Genomic DNA, 23,314 nt, shown 5'->3' on the forward strand with positions numbered 1-23,314 from the left:
CCTACAAGAAATTGGCCAACTAATAAATGCAATGTAGCGGGGTACTTGGCAGAGTTGATATTTAAAGATATTTTTAAATCTGTATGTTTTAATGCCCTTCTCCTACCCTTCCTTCGTCCATCTTCTTCGCTTGTAAACTCTCAGGGAGTGACTATATCTTTTTGTGTGTGTTGACAGTATTTAGAATATTGTCGGCGCTACCATAATACAGATCACCACCACCACCACAACTAATGAGGCTAGACCAATTTTTCAGGTCTGTATATTGATTACAACGCGTAAAATATTTAAATTCTATAAATTAAGTGTTTTAGAAATAATAATCCCAGAATATTTAAAAGAAAGGTATTTTCATGTTTTTAATGGGAGTAATGACATGACATCCAGTCCCTTGTTTCCAACACACGCATAGTTGATTTAGTCCAATTAATCTGAAGCCCAGAAAAGGGACTCAAACCAGGGCACAACTGCTAAGACTATGAAGAAATAATCCAGAGTTTAAATAAAGCAAAATATTGTTATGAGCTGGGTGAAACCTGTTATGGGTTGAGATTGACAGGTGTGAACTCTGCCTTCTGTTAACATAATCATAAACTTAAGCCCCACGTAAGGAAAAGGAGTATGTGGCCCTGCCCAGGAGCCTTTGCTGAGTATTGTTTTTGGGAGTGGTGAGGTGATGTATGGGAGGACAGAACAGACTGGGGGGGGGGGGGGGGGGGGGGGGGGGGAAGACCCTGGGTAGAACACACAGAGAGAGCCTGAAGGAACAGCTGAAAGCACTGTGGCCGACCTTGGAAGAAACCTGTAGCGAGGTTTTTAGGTCAGGGATACAGGTGTGGATCAAAAAGAGGGCCACAACATATTCTGCAAGCAACAACAACAACAAAAAATCCCATCTGCCATTAGATTATTAGCATTAGCAAAAACAAGAGGAGAGGTTGAAAATAAGGCACCAGTGGTTCCACTGCCAATGCAAATAGCACTGGCAGGAGGACACACTGTGTAACGAACTGTAGGAGAAATATTCTGCGTTATTTCAAATCATACAACAAGGAGAGCTTCACGAGACATTAAACCAATATAAATAAATACTAGAATCAAACACCACCCTCCATTCAACTAACCCTTTGCTAAACGTTTAGTTTAGGTTGGCACTTATGTCTCATTGGGAGCTGTGTTGCTCTCTGTGTGAGAGAATTAGGCCTCTAAAAGATTAGCATGAGGGTAGGGATATCAAAGGAACCAACATGTGCTTCAAGTCTGCGAATTAAGGACAGGATTTCTGTCAACAAATGTTGAAAAATGTCAGTCTCACGAAGAGCTTCCCCAACTAAGCTTAAATAAATATACTTTCCCTACTCCAGCTAAAAGCTGGATTAAATTTGAAAACCCTAAACACAGCTGAAAACACTTGAAGTGATATTTTGATACTAGTGAATCAAGATTAGTGTTGCATATAGGGGGAGAATGGAGCAATTTATAATCAAGATCCCCACACTCCGCCTCTTTTCTAGTTTTATGCAGGAGGTACTGGACATATAGACCAAAACCTGAATTGTTTTTCACTTAAATTGTGCTCTGAAAAGCTCTACTATGTGCGTTTCACAGTACATAGTAACACACATGAACAACAGGAGTGGTAGCTCCCACAAAATCGGACCCTGCTGCTCCAAAGCACTTAAGCATGTGCTTAAACTTTAAGCATGTGACTAATCCTGAGCCAATGGATGCCCTCTTGTGTTATAGGGAAGCACATGCTTAAATGCTTTGTTGGACTAAGGCTTATATTATATTTGGAATTTTATAGCAATGTTGAGTCCCATAAACTAACGTTTGCACTGAACTGCATTATGGGGGGAAAAAAAACTAAAAATGTATGATGATGGAAAATTACTTATTGCAGGGGACATTTGAAAATACCAACAACATTAAAATAATATTAATAGAATTGAACTGCTACAATTTATCTTTGAAGTTTCCCTTAAAGTTATATTTTAAAAGAATTAGTCAGTCTGCAAAATTCCTTATTGACCTTTGGTACCTGTTGGGTGAGTGGCTTTGAGGTGTAGGAGAACATGGAGATGACAGTCCAGGCCTGAAATTCTCATGACAGCCTGTCCTAAAATACAGAAGAGAAAGTTACAGTAAGATGAAAAATAAATTAATAAATATTCTAGCAGTCTCATACGAATGAGGTAAAAATAAGCCAGAACTAAAATTTAGCTCTGCTGCTTAAATGCAATCTCTATAGTTAGTAAACTATAATATAAACACTCACTGTTATTTTGACATAAAGAACAATATATAATTTTTTGGAGTGTCGATCTAGCAAGAATAATTATTCATACTGAACAGTAACTTCATCAGAGGCCCCCAAAAAACTGAACAACAAGAGATGCAGGAAGAGCTGAGCAAATAATTTGTAATGAAAAATTATTAGACCAATTTCACCTCTCTCTGCTCAAAAGTTGTGTGTGATCAGATCATGTTTTGCTCATATGTACTAATTATTAACTGAATAATTTCAATATTAATTCCCAGTGTGTAAATTGTTCACAAGTAGTTTGCTGTAGGTATTAGATGGCTGAAATTCAAACTAAGCTGGTTAGTTTTGATTGGACACAACTCACACCATCTGTTTCTACTCCTAGACTTAACAAATAGCACAGTTATAATTAAAATAATAAATGAGGAAAAACAAGGGAGGTGAAACAAGAGTTATAGGTGAGGGATAAGGCATTCATTTGTATAAAAGTTTGTGTTAGCGTATATTAAACAGATCCTCATAAATGCTTCATTGTGAGCTCTAAAATATTTCTCTAACATCCAACATTGATATTTTGCTTGTGAAACTGAAAGCAAAATGTCTCCCTTACTGAGAGAGCAGAAGCTATCCTTTAGTAATGCTTATCTAGAAATGCAAGGCAAAGTACCAGAGAAACAAAGTGAAGTCAAAGTGAAGATCCAAAAAAAAATTACTAATCTTAGTATCTTTTATTTTAAATTTCAGAATGTTGCTATATAGATATCTTTTAAGACAAAGAATATGGAAATGGAAAGTAGCAGCCAGAAACTATTTCAGCATCAGAAGAAAGTTAGTTGATATTTCACTCTTGCCTTGACTACTTTCACTCAGATTGCATTTCTTATGAAATGCAAAGATGAGTATTACATCATTAGAAGCTGAGAAATTAGGTTCTCAAAAGTCAATGGGAGTTTTGCCATTGATCTCAATGGGGTCAGAATTTTCCCCCAGGTTCCTACAGCAACGTTAAAACTCTGCCACTTTGCATAGTCAGTATACAATTAACACAAACATAATATATTAACTTCTATACATTCCAGGGGTTAAAGAGCTAAAGAGAAGTCACAGGATTAATGGCAGCTGGGGTATGGGCTTCAACAGAGAGGTGAGTTATGAGAAAACAGGTGAAGGAACTGAAATTAATAAAGGTAGGTGTTTTGTAGGAAAACCAGGAACTAGTAACATTTATACATGGTATGATTAATCAGCACTGGTCCAACAAAATAGCATGTTTTAAAGTAACTTATGAAACACATTGGATAGCACCAAAAAGAAAATTAGAGTTAACAAAACTTCTCAAACTTTACACTATATTTTATTTATAATGCCTTTAGAAAGACATCTCATCACGGGTAAAAGGGGCTATCAAGCAAAGGTCCATGACCCACCTTCTCCTTTCGCCTGGGGAATTAGCCTGCTGGCCTATGCTCTGATCCAGAGATGTTTTCTCTCTAACTTCTTCTGAAATGTGCTGTGACTGTTTCATTAACAACTGCTGATTCCACGACACATCTGAAGTTACAGAGTGGGGTAAACTGAATACTTGAGATAAAAACCATTTGAGAAGATTATTTTTAACCAATACAACTTGTGGGTACAAAAAAAAAGAAGAAGTAAGGCATGGAAGTCAAACAGGCTACTGCACGTAGAGAAATAAGGCCAATACAGTCTTGTTAATGCTTGTAAGAAGAGGCACCAGATTATGTTCAGTATATTTTCCAGTCAGGAATAAATACAGGAGCACTGCAGTTGAGCTACTTAAATAGGTTCATACAGCCAAAACAAAATGTTTCTCATCAATGGTCCTGGTGCATCCAAGCTTCCAGACAACTACAAGAGTTATGTATGCAGGGTGCTGACCCACAAGAACTGGAGAGAACTAACTTAGGCATTAATAAAAGGAATGTGGGCTGTTCATGTCTGCTATTCACTCCCACTGGCCCAGTAGCCCTAGCAACAGTCTTTTCTCCCTGTGATTCCCCTCTGCCTTTTGGATCATCTCATCAGGCTCATCAGCTATGACAGCCACTCAGTGGCCCATGGGATGCTCAGTGAATGTGCTCTAGGCCAGTATTCGGTGAATTCAGATGTCTAGGGAGCCTGCTAGACCTTGTCACACCAGATACCTCTTGTCTTTTGAGTGGAAGGGAGAGGACTCCTTAGGCTTCTCCTGAAGAATTTTGCTATTCATAGGTTAGGAAAGCCTGGAAAGGCCTCCCCTTGAAGACACCAACTACATGGATTTGAGGGAGAGAGAGAAAAAGGGCCTTTGGTCTCCGCCCTTCAGAAAGGCAAGAACAGTAGAGGCATACAGACTTTCATGTGAACAATCCAAGCATCTGGGGTTGGGGTGTTATTGGAGAAGTGCATGATCATATCAAAAGGTAGGTAACCGATCATCATCAAAAAAAGCAGAGCCCTGTTGGGCATTGGGCCATCAAGGCACTGGCAAGAGAGCTGGGAAACTTAAAGGATCAAGGCAAGAGAAAGGCTATCAAAAGACCACTGGTGGACAAGTTGGGGAGAGCCTCAAAAAGTCTGGTTAGAGTTCAGATAAACAACGGAACTGTTGGATGTTTACCCAAACTTAAATTGTCAAACCTTCTGAAGTTTGCTTATCTCGGCTTAAAATGTGTTAGTTGAAAAGTCAGTTTTTATTTATGTGTACAGGAATACGCTACAAGACAGTATTTTCTTTTTTTATCTGTATAGAAGCCTTTAATAAACGTACAATGAAGTTCCCATATGATATACAAACCTACCAAATTTAAACTGTGAGCAAATAATAATTTAAATAGTTTAATCCCATTCTCTTACCTCATTTTTAGGATAACCAAAGTTTGTTACATCAAAACATGAAGGTCAGAAACTTAAATAAATTCATAAACAAAATTTACTTTTTACCATTGATCACATTGTTTACTTTCTTCTTTTATCTCAGATTAAACAATGAAAATACACTAGCCAATTTCAGTTTTCTTTATAGGCAAGTTTTTTTCACTTTCTAGCTATCCAGACCTTGTACCGGCCTTCAGTGTTTGGGTTGCAATGCTTATAATAAAAAATTATATATATTTTTAAATTCCATTAAACTGAGTTCTTTAAAAAGATATCTGAAGACAAAATTGACCTCCATATCTACAATTGAAGGAATAGCTTTTAAAAACAGCTGTGTTGGAGAAATGGTTAATCAGAGAACATAAGAATGGCCACACTGGGTCAGACTAATGGTCCATTTAGCCCAGAATCCTGTCTTCCGACCATGGCCGGTGCCAGATGCTTCAGAAGGAATGAACAGAGCATGGCAATTATCGAGTGATTCATCCCGTCATCCAGTCCCAGCTTCTGGAAGCCAGAGGTTTAAGGACACCCAGAGCATGGGCTTGCATCCCTGACCATCCAGGCTAATAGCCATGGATAGACCCATCCTCCATGAACCCAGTAATACTTTTCATCTTCACAACATCTCCTAGCAATGAGGTCCACAGGCTGCCTATGCACAGTGTGAAGAAATACTTCACTATATTTGTTTTAAACCTGCTGCCTATTAGTTTTATTGGGTAACCCCTGATTCTTGTGTTATGTGAAGGGGTAAATAACACTTCCTTATTCACTTTCTCGATGCCATTCATGATTTTATAGACCTCGATCATATCCTCCCTTAGTCGTCTCTTTTCCAAGCTGAACAGTCCCAGTCTTTTTACTCTCTCCTCATATGGAAGCTGTTCCACACCCCATCTTTTTTTTGCCTTTCTCTATAGTTTTTTTTCAATTCTAGTACATCCTTTTTGAGATGGGGCAACCAGAACTGCCTGCAGTATTCACAGTGTGGGCGTACCGTGGATTTATAAATTGGCATTATGATAATTTCTTTCTTATTTTCTATCCACTTCCAGATGGTTCCTAACATTCTGTTAGCTTTTTTAACTGCCGCTGCACATTGAGTGGATGTTTTCAGAGAACTACCCATGACGATTCCAGCAGCTCTTTCTTGAGTGGTAACAGCTTATTTAGATCCCATCATTTTGTATGTATAGTTGAGATTATGTTTTCCAATGTGCATTACTCTGCATTTATCCACACTGAATTTCTTCTGCCATTTTGTTCCCCAGACAATTCCCCAATTTTGTGAGAGCCCATTGTACCTCTTCGCAGTCAACTTTGGACTTAATTATCTTGAGTAATTTGGTATTGTTTGCAAATTTTACCACCTCACTGTTTACCCCTTGTTCCATAACATTTATGAATATGTTGAACAGTACTGGTCCCAGTACAGATCCCTGGGGGACCCTGCTATTTACCTCTCTCCACTGTGAAGACTGACCATTTATTCCTATCTTTTATCCAGTTACTGATCTATGAGAGGACCTTCCCTCTTATCCCATGACTTCTTACTTTGTGTAAGAGCCTTTGGTAAGGGACCTTGTCAAAGGCTTTCTGAGGGCATGTCTACACTTACGGGTAGATTGGCATTGCTGCAATCAATGCAGTGAGTGTCGATTTAGCAGGTCCGGTGAAGACATGCTAAATCGATGGGAGATCACTCTCCCATTGATTTGCGTACTCCACCTCCTCAAGAAGCGTAAGGGAAGTCAACGGGAGACACTCACCTGTCAACATAGCACAGTGACTGCAGTAAGTGGCTCGAACTACATCAACTTCAGTTACGTTATTCACGTAACTGAAGTTGCGTAACTTAGATCGATTTAGCTCGGTAGTGTAGACCACAGACCTGAATGTAAGTTTACTATATCCAGTGGATCACCCTTGTCAACATGCTTGTTGACTCTCTCAGAGAATTCTGGTTGGTAAGGCAGATTTCCCTTTACAAAAACCGTGTTAATTCTTTCCAACATATTGTGTTCATCTATGTGTCTGACAATTCTGTTCTTTACTACAGTTTCAACCAGTTTGCCTGGTACTGAAGTTAGGCTTACCGGGCTGTAATTGCCGGGATCGCCTCTGGAGACTTTTTAAAAAATTCGGCATCACATTAGCTATTCTCCAGTGATCTGGTACAGAGGCTAATTTAAATGACAAGTCACATACCACAGTTAGTAGTTCTGCAATTTCGTATCTGAATTCTTTCACAACTCTTGGGTGAATAGCATCTGATCCTGGTGACTTATTACTGCTTAATTTATCAATTTGTTCCAAAACCACTTCAATCAACACCTCAATCTGGGACAGTTCCTCAGATTTGTCACCTTAAAAAAATGACTCAGGATGGGGATCTTCCCCATACCCTCTGCAGTAAGCCCAATGTTGCTGATGGATATGTAGAGCTCCTCCCTTCGATTCTCCCTCTAATGTCATATATTATTATAATGGTGCACCAGCTCTGCTCTAGCTAAGATTGGGAAGCCCTTATTGTTAAAAGTACAATCCTTCTTAGTGCTCTAAAATCTATGTGCTTACATGAATTGTCCTGAAATCTGCAGTGCCTCATGGGAGTGTAGGGTAGGTTAGGGTCAGTGATCCAAATGTGGGGTCATTTGATCAAGGGGCTCCCGAGATACAGACCCCAGAAAACAAAAACAGCATTTCATTAAGTTCATACATTTTAGCAACTCTGAAGTGTGAAAGCCACCCTCAGTGGAAATCTGAGAATAAACTTCTTATATCACAATCACAGCTCTACGATGCTCCTCAAATTAATCCCCAGATCTCCTCATATCACAATTATCGATCTTCCAAGCTGCTCCAACTATTCCTCTGCTATTCAATACAGCTACACCTAACATAGTGACTGCAGCTAGAGTTCATGCAGTTAATTCCCAGTGGCTATTGCCTGCTTCAGGGGGCAGAGTTAAGTGTGCATGGGTACCTTAGCTGTATTTCCTGGTTTTCAGAAGTTTGAGTTTTGCTTAGCTCAATGTTCTGGAAGGGATCGAGCTATTGCTAGGCAACCGTTTCTTTGTCTTAATGAATTTTTTGTCATTAAATAATATTTGCAGGATATACTTTAGATAACTATTGTGCACACATAGACTTTGATTATTTAGCTTCTCAGCTGGAGTTTAAGTGCTCAGCCTTCCATGGCATGTAATGCCAAGGATCCAAAGTTCAGTTATCACTTAAACTCATTTATCTTAGCTTGTACTAAACAGATTTTGAACCTGGGAAAAGTTTAAATCCCGCAGCAATAACACGGATTAAATTATTTTGGAAATTTGCAATTTCATTTGACTAATATTCTTGATTAAATCACTCTATGAACCTGTGAAATTTCCTTGACAAACACAAACAAACAAAATCAATCTTCGGATTGTTTGGAATCTTACCCTGAGTCAATGGTAGATTCAGTATGACAGGTGAGCTGTGTTCTGTCACTGACACCTGGTGATCCTGCTCACTTCCCCTCTGAAGAACAGTCTCTGGATGTTCTGTGGGCACTTTATTGACACTGCTAATAAAAACAAATCACATTGTGTACACAAAGCTAAGAGGAATGTCAACTAGTGTCATTTCATTATTGTGCTTTAGTATGTGAACCTCTTATGCTCAACAAGTATTTGTTTCCGTGTGTTAGCAATAATAGATCAGTGTGGGTAATAATCATGAATTGGCAATAAATTGAGATGGTAATCTATGCTGACTCTCCTTGCTGGCCTGACATACTGCCAAGTACAGGCCCTGAAAGCCTTTCTGTAACAGCATCATAGAATAGCATATTTGACAAAGCAACAGCTATTATGTCAATGGTCTTGCTCTTTGTATAACGTTAAGCCTGCTCAGGAGCTCCTTGTCTTTGTGAAAACAACAGCTACCAGCACTGAAAATCCTGTTCCTTGTCAAACCGTCTGGCCAGTTCAGGAGTGAAGATCCTGGTTCGGTGAAAGTAGCTGTTGCTAAGTTGGAGATCCTTTCTTAAACTAAGAAATCTGGGAAATTAGCACATAAACACACTGCAATACTTGTGAGTTAAGATTGCTCTATACATAGCATACCTGACACACAGACATAAAAGCCAAGAAATGAAAAGGGAAAGTATCTAAACATATCTGCCACAGGGTGGCTTCCCCATGGGCTGGAGCTTCTGGGTCTCAGCCAGATGAGTCCTACCAGAGGGGAATCAAGTAATTTAAGTACAGTATAAAAGGCAGCAGGAACCTGCAGGGAAGACCTGGTGAGAGAGTAGCTGAGACTGCCAGAGGTAGAAGGAAGCCTGACAGTAAGCTGAAGAAAGCTCTCCAGGCAGGGAGGCATGGGAGAGACCTGCCCAAGAAGCAGGGGAGAGAGGTCTACCTGAAAAGGCCTGGGGACAGGGAGAAGAACAAACTCCATGCAGGAGGCACTGGGAAGCAGACAGACAGACACTCTCAGATAGAGGGGACTGTGCCCAGCTGAAACTGGGCTGAAGTCTGCATGAGTCTGTGTTTTGTTTTGAAATACTTTGTGTTGGACTACTGGGAGAGAGACACTGGATGAGGGTTGGAGCCTGGAGGGCCAGTGTGCACCTGAAGACTAAATAAATGGAATCCCTTGGGATTGTCTGAATTACTTTTTGAACTGTGCGCTCTTCAAGGAGCCCTGAAGAGACAGGATTGCCACAGAAGCAGGGTGCTATGGAGCAACCTCTGGCCACAAGGGGGTGCTTGACAGGCAGTAAATAGCCCGAGCAGTACAATATCTTTTACTCCTCCACCCAGAGAAGCCCAGTTCACCACTAGCACAGCCACTGTACAACACAGACTACACATTAGAACCTTAACCCTGCCTCAGTAGGAATGTCAGCCTTCCAGCACCCCATACCCAAACATGAGTGAGTGTGTTGTTCCAGAACTATACAGAATAGCTAGTAAGGGGAACGGGGTCCAGTAACTCCCTGAAGGATGCACCGCTCTTCCTTAATGAGTAAGGACTTGGTAACTTCCTAAAGGGGTGCAGAGGGATGGCACTAAATGTAAACGTATACATCTGGAAACAAAGAACATAGGCCTTACTTACAGGATGGGGGACTCTAACCTGGGAAGCAGTGACTCTGGAAAGGATCTGGGGGGTCATGGTGGATAATCAGCTGAACATGAGCTCCCCGTGTGATGCTGTGGCCAAAACAGCTAATGTGAACTTAGGATGCATAAACAGGGGTATCTCGAGTTGGAATAGAGAGGTTCTTTTATCTCTATATTTGGTACTGGTACAAATGCTGCTGGGATACCATGTCTAGTTCTGGGGTCCATAATTCAAGAAGGATGTTGGTAAATTGGAGAGGGTTCAGGAAAGAGCCCGGAGAATGATTAAAGGATTAGAAAACATGCCTTATAGTGACAGACTCAAGGAGCACCTATTTAGCTTAGCAAAGAGAAGGTTAAGAGGTGACTTGATTATAGTATTTAAGTACCTACATGGGGAGCAAATATTTAATAATGGACTCTTCAATCTAGCAAAAAAAAAAAAAAGACTGGAAGTTGAAGCTAGACAAATTCAGACTGGAAATAAGGTGTACATTTTAATGGTGGAAGTAATTAATCATTGGAACAACTTACCAAGAGTCATGGTGTTTCTTCATCACAGACCATTTTTAAAGCAAGATAGGATGTGTTTCTAAAAGATCTGCTCTAGGAATTATTTTGGGGAAGTTCTATGGCCCATGCTAGACAGGAGGTCAGACTAGATGATCAGAGTGTTACCTTCTGGCCTTAGAAAGGGATCACAGAGAACCAGAAAAAGAGGAGAGTGAGAGACAGAGGGTTTCAAGAGTAAGGGAAAGATGGAAAGACGGGAACAGAAGAAGTGAGAAGACAAAGATGAAAGTGGAAGGTGGAAAAGACATTGGGAAAAGAATAAAGAAATTAAATGAGAGGAGGTAAAAGCAAGGAAAGATAACCAAATATTGTTTTAAAAGTATAAACATTGATACATTCCATTGTATCTTCCCAGTAGAAAAGAGGGACCTCAACAGGTCAAGTGGAAGTCTGGTAAGGGTGAGGGATCTCTGGATTGATTACAGATTGAAGGAGCTGAAGAACAGCTGAAGACAGATTGCAGGCCAGGGTAGCTGTGTAATGTGTAGGAATGGAGGTTACAAGCACTTTCACACCCCCAGTCTGAGCACAGTACATCAAAACAATTTTGCTATGAGCCCAGATGAGAACCTTACAAGTACATTCACTTGTCTAAAATTCCTTGATTAACCCACACCTTTTCTTTTCCAGGCATGGCTCACTTTTCTTGTTTTTGGCTAATGATGCACCCTCCTGCTCCCAGGGTAATTTCTGCTGTCTTTTAATTTCCTTTTGTTTCTCTTCCTCTTGAGAGTCACTCAGTTCCATCATGTTCTACAAAAAAAAAAAGTGAGATAATAGTGAAGATCTTCACCTGAACTCAACTTCAGAACATGCATGATAACAATACAGCCTGTCCCTCAGTTTACTATATTTGTTACACATAAAGGAAATGCCTTTGAGGAAAAATGAACGGTGTTACATAAAGCAAAAGTTATTTGACCTTACTGACACTGACCTTGGATTTGATTGGGACAGTGTTTAGAAAAATTAACATGATTATACTTATGAACTTGTAACAAGGAAATTATGGAAGGGCATTTCCTCTCCAGAGAGCACAACATTTATTCAACACAGAAGCCGTACGTGGTGCCAATCGGAAGATTGTCATTACAGAAAGATAATGTGACATTCAAAACACGGTTACAAAATTCCTCGGGCTTCAAAGTTAAGCTTCAAAAACAAAGCTGGTCAATACACTTTCACTGGTGAGGTGTTTTTGCGGCACCCCATGGGAAGCAAAATGAGTATTTATTCACACGCTCCATTGCCTGAGAAATTCAGTAATTGAGTAGAATGTGGTCTTCAGTACTGAAATACAGTAATAAATTAAAGGTACTGTCTAGCATAGCCTTCAGGATGATAAATGCTCATCTCCTTCTGCATTAGAAGGAAAAAAAAGAGAAGAAGCCACGTGGGGGCTCTGATTGAGAGTTTACCAATAACTACAAGCTAGACTTTTCTAGTCTCCCAGAAGTCAAAACATAGCTATTCTTGATTGCTGTCATGTACCAGGGATGTGCTCCTTACCCCCCGTCTGGCCTCCCTGTGCCTTGCAAAAGGGCCAGAACCATATAAAGGAGTCCTAAAACCCCTGTAACCAGCCATGGGAGGATCCCCCCAGCACAGGTATTGTGGTAGGTAGTCATAAGGCTGCCTCTTGAAGACTATCTCAAGTCCTGGTGTAGGGGGTGTGCTGGGGTGAGTCCACAGCCCACAGAGCTGTAGAGAATCTGTGCAGCCCAAGGAGGCTACCAGAACTTTGTCAGGCCCCCAAGGCTGTCTCCACTGCCAAAAAAGGTGTTTTTACAGCAGAATAGCAAATTCAAGTTAGCTATCTCACTGTAAAATCCTAATGGAGACAACCCACTATTTTTTACCTCAAAGTAGCTAGCTCAGGTCAAAGCCATGTGGGGTGATTAAAGTGTTGAACTTGACAACCTCCAATGAGGTAAAAACAAAGTGTGCCTTGTCTCTATTAGAATTTTACAGCAAGCTCTTTTGCAGTAACCACACCCTGTTTTGGGCAGTGGAGACCATGGCCTAGTTGAATGTGTCAGGCTAGCCTTTTGTGGGCACTGGGTGCACAAGGAGCCATAGGAGGATCAGAGCCTGAACATTCCTGTATTATTTCCATCTTGCTTTAGAGAGAAGTAGTCCCATGTTTTAAAGGAAAATTTTAGATTTCCTAGGCCTTCGCATGATAGTCAAAGTAGATTGAAATACAAGGGTGACGTCTGCCTGCACCAGCCAAAGAAGAGGGGAAGCAATGAGGTGAATAATGCTCACCAAAGACAGGGGGAGGAATGGGAACACACCATCTACTTTTAATGGGGGGCTGTGCAACTCCTGGCCCCTTTTACTTTAACCCTGCTCTTATCTAAAGTAGGATGGTGGTAGCTTGCTTTGGGGTTTGGCTCTCTATTTATAATAATACACTTTATTTACACACTGTATAGTGCTTAGAGGCTTACAACTGGGCACATTTTTATCAGTTAAAAGTGAACTACGCTTATTGAGAAGTGCTTTGAAAAGTAAGATGGGGTGCTTCATGAAACAAACTGCCTTTCATGCCGTTCTTAGACCCTACTGATCTTAAGGGAATGATCTAACTCCACACTGAACATAGTTTTGCCTTAACTGCCCCGTTTTCATTACCTCCTAGTTTACACTCCAGTTCTGTCAGACACTCACCATTGTCCCATTTCCTTCAGTGACAGAGGAAGAAGTGGAGAGGGGTTCAGCAGAGCTTGAAGAAACAGTAAACGGAACTACAGTATCCTCAATTATCTTGCGCTCCTAAAGGAGAGGTGGGAGCAGGAAGGAGGAAGAGGAGAGATTTAAAAATGAAGCTTGCCAAAGGAACATTGGATAAGATCTTATTCCTGGGGGAATTCTCTGCCAAAAATTAAAAATTCTGTGCCAAAAAATTAAGAATTCTGCAAAATTCTGCATAGTTTGTCAAAATGATGCACTATAATCATGCCAGTTTCAATTATTTTGGTAATTTATTTCAAAATATCTGTCAGCAAGTATGTCAGTAACAATGCAGACCAAAAAAAAATATTCTGGTAATTTTTTTGACAAATAGATTCCTTAGTAGGCATATTAATACAGAACTTTGAGTAATTCATTTAAATTACAATTCAGAATTGTATTTCCTGCACCGGTGAGAAGCAGTGCAAAGGCTTGCAAGTGTCAGTGGCAGTGGAGGAGGTAAGGGAGAAGGAAGGACTCTGGAGTGAACCAGGAGGGTTGTTGGGGGAGAAGAATGGAACAGGTTTTTTTGTGGGGGGAGGGGCAGGATTCTTAGGGGGTTGGAGAGCCTCTCCCATGCAGATCCGAAGCCTCTCCCATTTAGTCAGGCACATCTGTCCCTGTCCCCACAGCCCCGCTCGCGCATCCCCATGTGGCCATGCACCTCCACTCCCATTCAGTCCTTGGCTAAATGCTGTCACCCCACTAGCTCCTGAGCCCACGCCCTCGTCTGTCCTCCTCCACTAGCCATTCTGAACCCCAGTCTGTGACCCCCCCCAGCAGCCCCGTGTGCCCCACTCTGTCCTAACCTGGCTCCACAGGCTAGGTGCTGTGATGAACTTTTACTCCTGGGGGAATTCTGTGCCACTGCGTGCACACAGATTTCTTTTTCCCTCCACAGAAAATACATTCTGCCCCAGATGTGCTGCAGTTCCACCTTTTGCCCACCAGAGGCTGCTGTGGCATCAGAACAGCCTACTGCATTCATGCTGTTAGCAGTTCTGGCACCAGAGTGGTCTCTGGTGGGAGAAAGGTGGAACAGCAGCACTTCTGGGGCAGAATGTATTTTCTGCAGAAAAAAATTAAATTCTGTGGGGCACATGAATTTTGTGCATGTGCAGTGGCGCAGAATTCCCCCAGGAGTAAGATCTTCAAAAGCAAGAGTATAAAGTTAGGCTTAAAAATCCATATTTAGATCTCTAGGTAAGTGGCTTGATCTTCAGAGTTGCTGGACATGGAATACTAAGCTACTAGACTCAATATCAAATGGTAGGGTGTTTAATTGATAGGTGTGTATTCCGTAAGAAGTTTTTCCTTTTCTCAGTTTTAAATTTGCTCCATGCCTCTAGTCATTTTCATTGCCTTTCTCTGCACACTATGTACTCGTGTTGTATCTTTTTTGAGATGTGTTAACCAGAACTGGATCCTGTATTCCAAGTGAGGATGTGTTACTATTTTATATAATGGCATTGTAATATTTTTCAGTATTATCTTCCATTTCATTCTTCAACTAGGACAGAATTATTATTATAGAATTAGCTGAAGTTATTCCTTCCAATGTTCATTTCTTTAAGTTTGCCAACACTGAATTTCATCTGCCATTGTGCTGCCTATTTGCCTAGCTTTGCTCGGTCTCCAAAGCTCATCATAATTTTCTCTAGTGTACTTCACCACCAGCCCCATTATCTGAGTATGAATGCCAGTGAGTCATGGGTGGTAAACTGGGGAAGTCACGACTGCTGCTGCTGGCCAAGTACATGCTTGTGTTTATTGATATGCGCATCCATATTGGGAATGCCTGTTTAATGTCGCCTTAACCTATTCTTCTGCCTCCTCTCTCCTACATTCTTATGTCAATTCATCTGTAGCATAGACAGATTTCCTAAAATAACATTTAATTATTTTTTAAGTAATGCATGGTGGCTAGACATTATGGTGATGGGTGCATGAGAAATGCAGAGAGGGTTCAGAAAGATGCTTTACCTCTCATCAGGGTCATGAGTATGCCATTTACTACTCAAGCAATGATTATCCGATGTTAATCTGCCTAACTACTGTACATAAAAGTATGATTAGAAACATACAATGAATGTGACAAGACAACTTAAGAGACATAAACATTGTCCAAGCTAACTGCACCACTGAAACAGGACAAAGGGATGACTTGAGCACAGGACAAAACAAGGGCATGGAAATTAAAAATAATTAAACTAACAGTGAGCTTCTGACATTTCCATTGCCGAGATGTAAATTCTCTAACATAAAGGATCATCGTAAATGGTTAGTCTCTAAGTGACAGTCCCACTAGCAAAACACTTTAAAAATGCATAGAAGCAAGATACCCCTGCACTGGAACTGCAAGATCACTTCTTAAACTTGCTTCTTTTGAACATTATACCTCCTCATAGTATCTACGCTCCTCCTCTTCAACTTCTTTCTGTGCTTTTTCCCATTCTTCTTTCAGCTTGTCCTGCTCCTTCTGGTACCTCTCCTGTGCAGAATTTCAGTACAATCTATTTAATAGGAAACTTAATAGGGGGTTCTTTTTATCTGTTTCAATTCAATGGTTAAAAGACAGTATTTATGTTCTGCAATATTTGCTATGTATCAGGAAACTGGACCCACTAGAAACTGGCTCATCAGAAAAGAGGCATGCAATGTAAAAACAAGAACATGAACAAACTTCTCTTCCTTTCCCTCCCAACCCCCGGTCCCCTAGGGGAGTTTTATGTTGTTTAGTACTCTTAGCTTATTGTAAAGCACAAGGGACACTTAAAGTGCTATATCAAGTCTGACTAGTTAGGAGTTTTCAAATGCTAGATGCTGTTCAAAATGAAATTTATTTTCAGCATTTAAAAACAACCATAGCTTATGAGGAGCTGAAGAGTTCTGAAAAAAGCTATCAAAACACTCCAATATATTTAAAACAAGGATTTTGCATTAATCATTGGCTAAAATAGCTTCTGAATTTAACTGGCTTCATAAATATTAGCTTTGGCACTAATCTAATAAAGATAAGCTGCTGCTAATACAATTTAATGAAAGATGAAAAACCATGTAGGATCATACAATAAATAGACAATGTATAAAGGTCGGAAGTGGATAAGATGATGATTAGCTGAGTAGTTGGTTTTCTTCCTGGATGGGATTATTTCTTGAGAATTGAATCTCCCCAGCCCTGCATGTGTTCTGAATCAAAAGAGAATCTCTCAAAGAGCTCTTTAAAATGCTGTGGTGTCAAAACTGTCTTATCTGTATCGGAACAGCGAAGTCACACTGTTTCCTCTGCACTTTGGTTGCAACCTCCTTCCTCCAAAATATTGTGCAAAACAACAGTTAAAAATACTGAGAACACAAACCCCTGACCCATAAGAAATTTGTTTATTATCAGTTTGATAACCAGGCAAACCATGCAATCAACTCCACCTAATATGATTTAATTTTGGAATGGCGTAAACAACAAATAGAAATAAAAATGTACGAGGTATAAAGAGACTAAGCTCAAGAATGAAATACTGGTCAAAAGCAATCTATTCTTAAATATGGAAACCTCCATTTTTATTACCTTCCACCTCAAGCTTCTCTCCTGGTGCAGCGGCACTGCTATGGGTACCCGCATGGCCCCACAGTATGCCAACATTTTTATGGCTGACTTAGAACAATGCTTCCTCAGCTCTCGTCCCCTAACGCCCCTACTCTATTTGCGCTATATTGATGACATCTTCATCATCTGGACCCATGGAAAAGAAGCCCTTGAGGAATTCCACCATGATTTCAACAATTTCCATCCCACCATCAACCTCAGCCTGGTCCAGTCCACACAAGAGATCCACTTCCTGGACACTACAGTGCTAATAAGCGATGGTCACATAAACGCCTATACTGGAAACCTACTGACCGCTATACTTACCTACATGCCTCCAGCTTTCATCCAGCCCACACCACATGATCCATTGTCTACAGCCAAGCTCTAAGATACAACCACATTTGCTCCAATCCCTCAGAGACAAATACCTACAAGATCTCTATCAAACGTTCTTACAACTACAATACCCACCTGCTGAAGTGAAGAAACAGATTGACATAGCCAGAAGAGTACCCAGAAGTCACCTACTACAGGACAGGCCCAACAAAGAAAGTAACAGAACGCCACTAGCCATCACCTTCAGCCCCCAACTAAAACCTCTGCAACGCATCATCAAGGATCTACAACCTATTCTGAAGAATGATCCCTCACTCTCACAGATTTTAGGAGACAGGCCAGTCCTCGCTTACAGACAGCCCCCCAACCTGAATCAAATACTCCCTAGCAACCACACACCACACAACAAAAATACTAACCCAGGAACCTATCCTTACAACAAAGCCCATTGCCAACTCTGTCCACATATCTATTCAAGGGACACCATCACAGGACCTAACCACATCAGCCACGCTATCAGAGGCTCGTTCACCTGCACATCTACCAATGTGATAATATGCCATCATATGCCAGCAATGTCCCTCTGCCATGTACGCTGGCCAAACCGGACAGTCTCTATGCAAAAGAATAAATGGACACAAATCAGATGTCAAGAATTATAACATTCAAAAACCAGTCGGAGAACACTTCAACCTCCCTGGACACTCAATTACAGACTTAAAAGTCGCAATTCTTCGACAAAAAAAATTCAAAAACAGACTCCAACGAGAAACAGCAGAACTGGAATTAATCTGCAAACTGGACACCATTAAATTAAGCTTGAATAAAGACTGGGAGTGGATGAGTCATTACACTAACTAAAAACTATTTCCCCATGCTAATTTTCCCCCTACTGTTACTCACACCTTCTTGTCAACTGTTTGAAATGGGCTACCCTGATTTTCACTACAAAAGTGTTTTTTTTGTTTTTTTCCTCCTGCTGATAATAGCCCACCTTAATTGATTGGTCTTGTTAAGAGTTGGTTTGGCAACCTCCATTTTTTCATGTTCTCTGTATATAGATAATCTTCCTACTGTATTTTTCACTGCATGCATCTGATGAAGTGGGCTTTAGCCCAAGAAAGCTTATGCTCAAATAAATTTGTTAGTCTCTAAGGTGCCACAAGTACTCCTCATTCTTTCTCCTGGTGCCATCATCCTTGCTAGGAAAGAGAACAAAAGGCTTCCTTGGAGCCAGTCAATGTTGCTCTCTTGGCTCACTGTTGAGTGACATGAGGAAGTTTCAACTTCTCTCTTTCCAGATTGGAAAATAGTGCCACTACGGTTCACTCAGCCAGGACAGGAAATTAGCCCCCCCGCCCCCCCAGGTCTCTTACATTGCTTATTATACTACTAAGCTGTACAGAGAAAGTTTCCATAAGCCACTTTATAATGGACAAGTTTAGCTTGGTCTTCTTAAATTAGGACAACTGTAAATAACAATCTACAAAATCTAACAAAGTAATTGTTTGTAAACAGTGTTCTCATATGCACAATCTTGAAGAAAAACTATCAAAGCAATTAATCAATACATAGCTTGTTTTCTGTGCGTTAAATATAGACCTAATGTATGGTATGTATTTGGTGGCTATTCCTGAATCCCTGAACTAATGTTCTTGTTAAAAACAAGATAAAAGTGGAAGTCCCACCTGATGCCAGAGAACAACAAAAACAAAAAAAAACACCCAACAAAAACAAACAACCTCTCTCTCTTCCTTCCCCCAGGATTTGTGGAAAAGTTTTGGAGAGATTCTAGCATTTTACTCTTAATGAGCTGGTAGTCAGGGGAACCAAGTTGGGTACCAAAGAGCAAGAGGCATTAAGTGTCCTCTTCCATCCCCATCCAAGATGTGTTTCTATTTTCTTTTACCATCTTACCAGCCAAGTATAGTGGTTCAGGGCACAGACAACTTACGACTGGGTTTAGAACAGGGTGAAATCAGTGAAAGCTGCATACATGTGCATACACAGAGATTTACTAGTTAGCCCATCTCTAATAGTAAGTGTGATCTGGGCACAGAGCACATGCTGATTAGGAAAGGTCATTATGTATGGAACTGATTTACAAGTTCACATATTGTACACAATCCCATTTGACAGAAGCAAAACATAACACTGAGAACTAAACCCATAAAAGAGTTAAGACTGTTGCCATTATAGATGTGGATAGCCATACATCAACTCACATTAAGCCATATGCTGTTTCACAATGTTTTACTTTTGTATTTTAAAAAACAGCATGCTTCTGAAAACAAATCCTATACTGAACAATGGCATGTTTTTGAATTAAGCTAAAGAAAAGCAAACAATGCAAATGTATTTTTATGGATAATATTTTTTTCATGAAGTATATATTTATTAAATTCTATCATTTAAAACTATGAGGCACGATAAGGTATTTCATAAACCAAAAAATTACTTTTGATTTATATCAATACATTTTACTCCACTCCTTTAAGAAATAAAATTAACTTACTCTCTCACATGCTTGACAAAACAGTAAGTTTTACAAGCATTTGCCACAAATTAAGAATTAAATTATTAAATTATTCATTTCTGTTCTTTTTATACATAAATTGAGCAGAAATATTTTTAAACAGTAAATTTAAATACTGTTCACATTTTAACCAATTAAATTCTTTCATGTGTTCAGTATTATCTTCAAGCAATTTTAGGTTTATTTGATGAATATAAAATATTCAGATTTGAAATTAAATTAAAACAGTCATGAAGTGAACTGTGCTGCTCAAGGTCTAACAAGAGTGATAATTCAACTGAAAAACAAGTAACCAATAGTAGAAATAAATTTAGTAGCACATGTACTTGAAGCAAGCGTTCCTGTTCTTGCTGCCATCTTTCCTGTCGCTTTCGTTCCTCTTCTGGATCCCAGGACCAGAAACTGAAACACTTAGATAAATTGAATGAGGTTATTAGGATCTAATAATATACATCACAAGACAATCCTAAAAAGTTGCACAATGAAGTCACTTAAGCTATTCTACCAATTAAGTGAAAATGTTAAGCTACAAGTGGAATTCAGATTTATAATTGCTTCAATTTACAGTACTTCTCATCGGTATGCATCCGATGAAGTGAGCTGTAGCTCACGAAAGCTTATGCTCAAATAAATTGGTTAGTCTCTAAGGTGCCACAAGTACTCCTTTTCTTTTTGTGGATACAGACTAACACGGCTACTACTCTGAAACCAGTACTTCTCACGGTTAGCTAACAGTATTCCTAGCTACACCATCAGTTGGAAACGGTTTTATTTCTGCAATATATGCAAGTCACAGAAAAATCATTTGGTTTGCAAATAAGAACTAGGAAAACATCAGATAGAACAGGAGAACAGAAGCAACTGAGAAGAAATTCCAAGGGGCATTGATCTACTTATACAAATATACCAATTTAGTAAAGAAAAATAACCAAATGCTTATTTTTCCTGAAAATAATCCTCTGATGCCACAACTATCAAAATAAATTATCACAGAAGAACAATGTTCACATATTTCAGATCTTGGACACCATATCCAATCTCAAGTCTTGGCTTAAGATATTATTTATACTGCAATAACATCCACAGGCCCCAGTCAGATCAGGGACCCATTGTATGATGCGCTAAATTTTTTTCTTTAGAAGCTGAGGCCTTATGATGTAAAATATCTAATTACTCTACATTATGAGTCCTATGCACTCTGAAATGAGAAAAAATAACATCTATTTTCAGATGATGAGCAGTACATGGAATACAGGATGTGCTGTGTTCAAATATATGTGGGTTTCCTTGAGGGGTAATGGATTTTGATCTGTTGATCATTTCTTGTATGTAATAATTTCTTTGCAAGTAATCAGAAGGAGCAAACAGTTATAGAGCCCTAGAGCTAATGGAATTATTCATTCTCAAAGTTAAGCATGTATGTAGGATCCAGACCAAAGTGAATCCACACATCATAATTCTGCATTTTTCCTAGTTAAGGGGAAAATTCTATTCTCAGTTTAGACCTGTGCAATTGCACTGATGCTGATGGGACTGCACAGGTGTAACTGAGGACAGAACTTAGCCCCATATTTGTTTAAAAGTGTATGAAGTGTTTTGGATCATATTTCTTTTCTTTCAGTTAAAAGAGCTGAGTTTTCTTCTTCCTATTTGAGTCTATTTTGGAAGGGTTTTCAAAAGAATCACTGATTTAGTTGTACCATCATGCAAATCTCTACACTAAACACACCACTATTTTGCTATTAAGAACACTGCAAAGAAGTTACTTACATTTGACTTGTCACTATTATCAGAGTCTGCTGCAAAAAGAGAAAAACAAAAATTAATCCCCCAAAATATTAAGATTGTCAAATATGCTTTATCTTAATTTAAAATAAAAAGCTGCGTCACAATTGTATAAAGAGGAAACTACCAATTCAACTTTATAACAATAACTGTCCCACAACTAGCAGCAATGAAAAATTACGATACAACAGATCAGAGAAATAGATTGTACCCTCCACCAACAAAAATATTTTTGATATGGCTACAAAGAGCATAACATCAACAGTAGGTACTAAGCTACCACTAGCTACTGACAACTACTCTTGGTCAGAGTCATTAGCAGTGTCTGAAAAGAGTGTTATCAAATTTAATTTAACTTTTCCTTCACTATTCAATGTGGGGAAAGAAAAAAAGCAGAGCAAAGGTAGGACATATCAAGGGAAAACACTATTCAAGTGTCACAGTTACCAAGAGAATCACTGCCATTTTCTATTAAGTGCCTTTGCGCTAAATTGCTTAAAAACAGATGTAAAGTGAAAATAAATTTAAAGGGAAATTATTATTTTGGTGTCTGAAACCAAAGCATTATATCTGTGTGTAATCCAACAGCTCTTTGCCAACTGTGCAACAGGAATAGGCACTTTCTATGAAAGCAGACAGCAGAATAAGTACCAGTGATCATCAGCTTTTGCCCCAGCACACATTTTAAAACACCTACTACTCAGTGCAGCGGGAAAGATGCAGCTACTCCCAGTGCATCATTTACCTGACTGTGAGAAAAACTGGGAGCGTCGCCAGGAGTTCCGAACCCTAAGCGGAACACTGGCACGGCTGGGTGACTCTAGAGTGGATGGCAGAATAGAAACAAAACAAGAAATATGACACCGTGAAAAGAAAACTGATTACCAGGTAGATGTGAACTCAGTGACCAAATGGATTTTTAAATTAATTCATTAATCGCTTTAAAGGGCGGTTGATCAAAGCTAGTTTGAGTTCCATTTTCCATGGTGATAAATTAAGAGGGTTTTTAGTTGAAATGCTATTAGTATTTACAAGCTGTTGGTGTGGTACACTTCATTTAAATGTCCTCTAACACACTGGTAAAAAGAAGAGGAGTACTTGTGGCACCTTAGAGACTAACCAATTTATTTGAGCATAAGCTCTCGTGAGCTACAGCTCACTTCATTGGATGCATTCAGTCTGTAGCTCACAAAAGCTTATGCTCAAATAAATTGGTTAGTCTCCAAGGTGCCACAAGTACTCCTTTTCTTTTTGCGAATACAGACTAGCACGGCTGCTACTCTGAAACCTAACACACTGGTGTAATTAAAGACATTTTTCTCTCAGTCAGAATCCTACATTTTTTAATCTTATAAACTCATCATGAGCTTTTATACATGTTTAAGTTGTCTTGTATTTGTTTGACTTTCTCAGCACCATCTATTCTATGTGGGCTCCAGAGCACGAAGAACTTCAACGTTACTAAAAATGTTAACGTCTACATTCTATAACTCAATGTATGG

The 23,314-nt window shown here is 39.6% G+C and overlaps 1 protein-coding gene across 17 annotated transcripts in view; it reads right to left on the reverse strand.

Annotated features, from left to right (window-relative positions):
- LIMCH1 (LIM and calponin homology domains 1) overlaps positions 1 to 23,314 on the reverse strand; it is a 305,602-nt gene that overhangs the window by 15,705 nt on the left and 266,583 nt on the right. For 3 of the 17 annotated variants that reach the window (XM_043544463.1, XM_037897875.2, XM_037897874.2), the window contains 8 exons: positions 21,798 to 21,826; positions 20,354 to 20,437; positions 15,968 to 16,060; positions 13,507 to 13,611; positions 11,450 to 11,586; positions 8,590 to 8,714; positions 3,694 to 3,817; positions 2,042 to 2,119 (listed from right to left, as the gene is read on the reverse strand). In XM_043544463.1, coding sequence (XP_043400398.1) covers positions 2,042 to 2,119; positions 3,694 to 3,817; positions 8,590 to 8,714; positions 11,450 to 11,586; positions 13,507 to 13,611; positions 15,968 to 16,060; positions 20,354 to 20,437; positions 21,798 to 21,826 — 775 coding nt within the window. Of the gene's footprint in view, positions 1 to 2,032; positions 2,120 to 3,693; positions 3,818 to 8,589; positions 8,715 to 11,449; positions 11,587 to 13,506; positions 13,612 to 15,967; positions 16,061 to 20,353; positions 20,438 to 21,797; positions 21,827 to 22,557; positions 22,633 to 23,314 lie in introns of all 17 variants that reach the window. The other 14 variants (XM_043544451.1, XM_043544450.1, XM_043544457.1 and 11 more) reach the window with 10 other exon arrangements.

Source organism: Chelonia mydas, chromosome 4 (genome assembly GCF_015237465.2).
Source record: "Chelonia mydas isolate rCheMyd1 chromosome 4, rCheMyd1.pri.v2, whole genome shotgun sequence".
Lineage (NCBI taxonomy): Eukaryota > Metazoa > Chordata > Testudines > Cheloniidae > Chelonia > Chelonia mydas.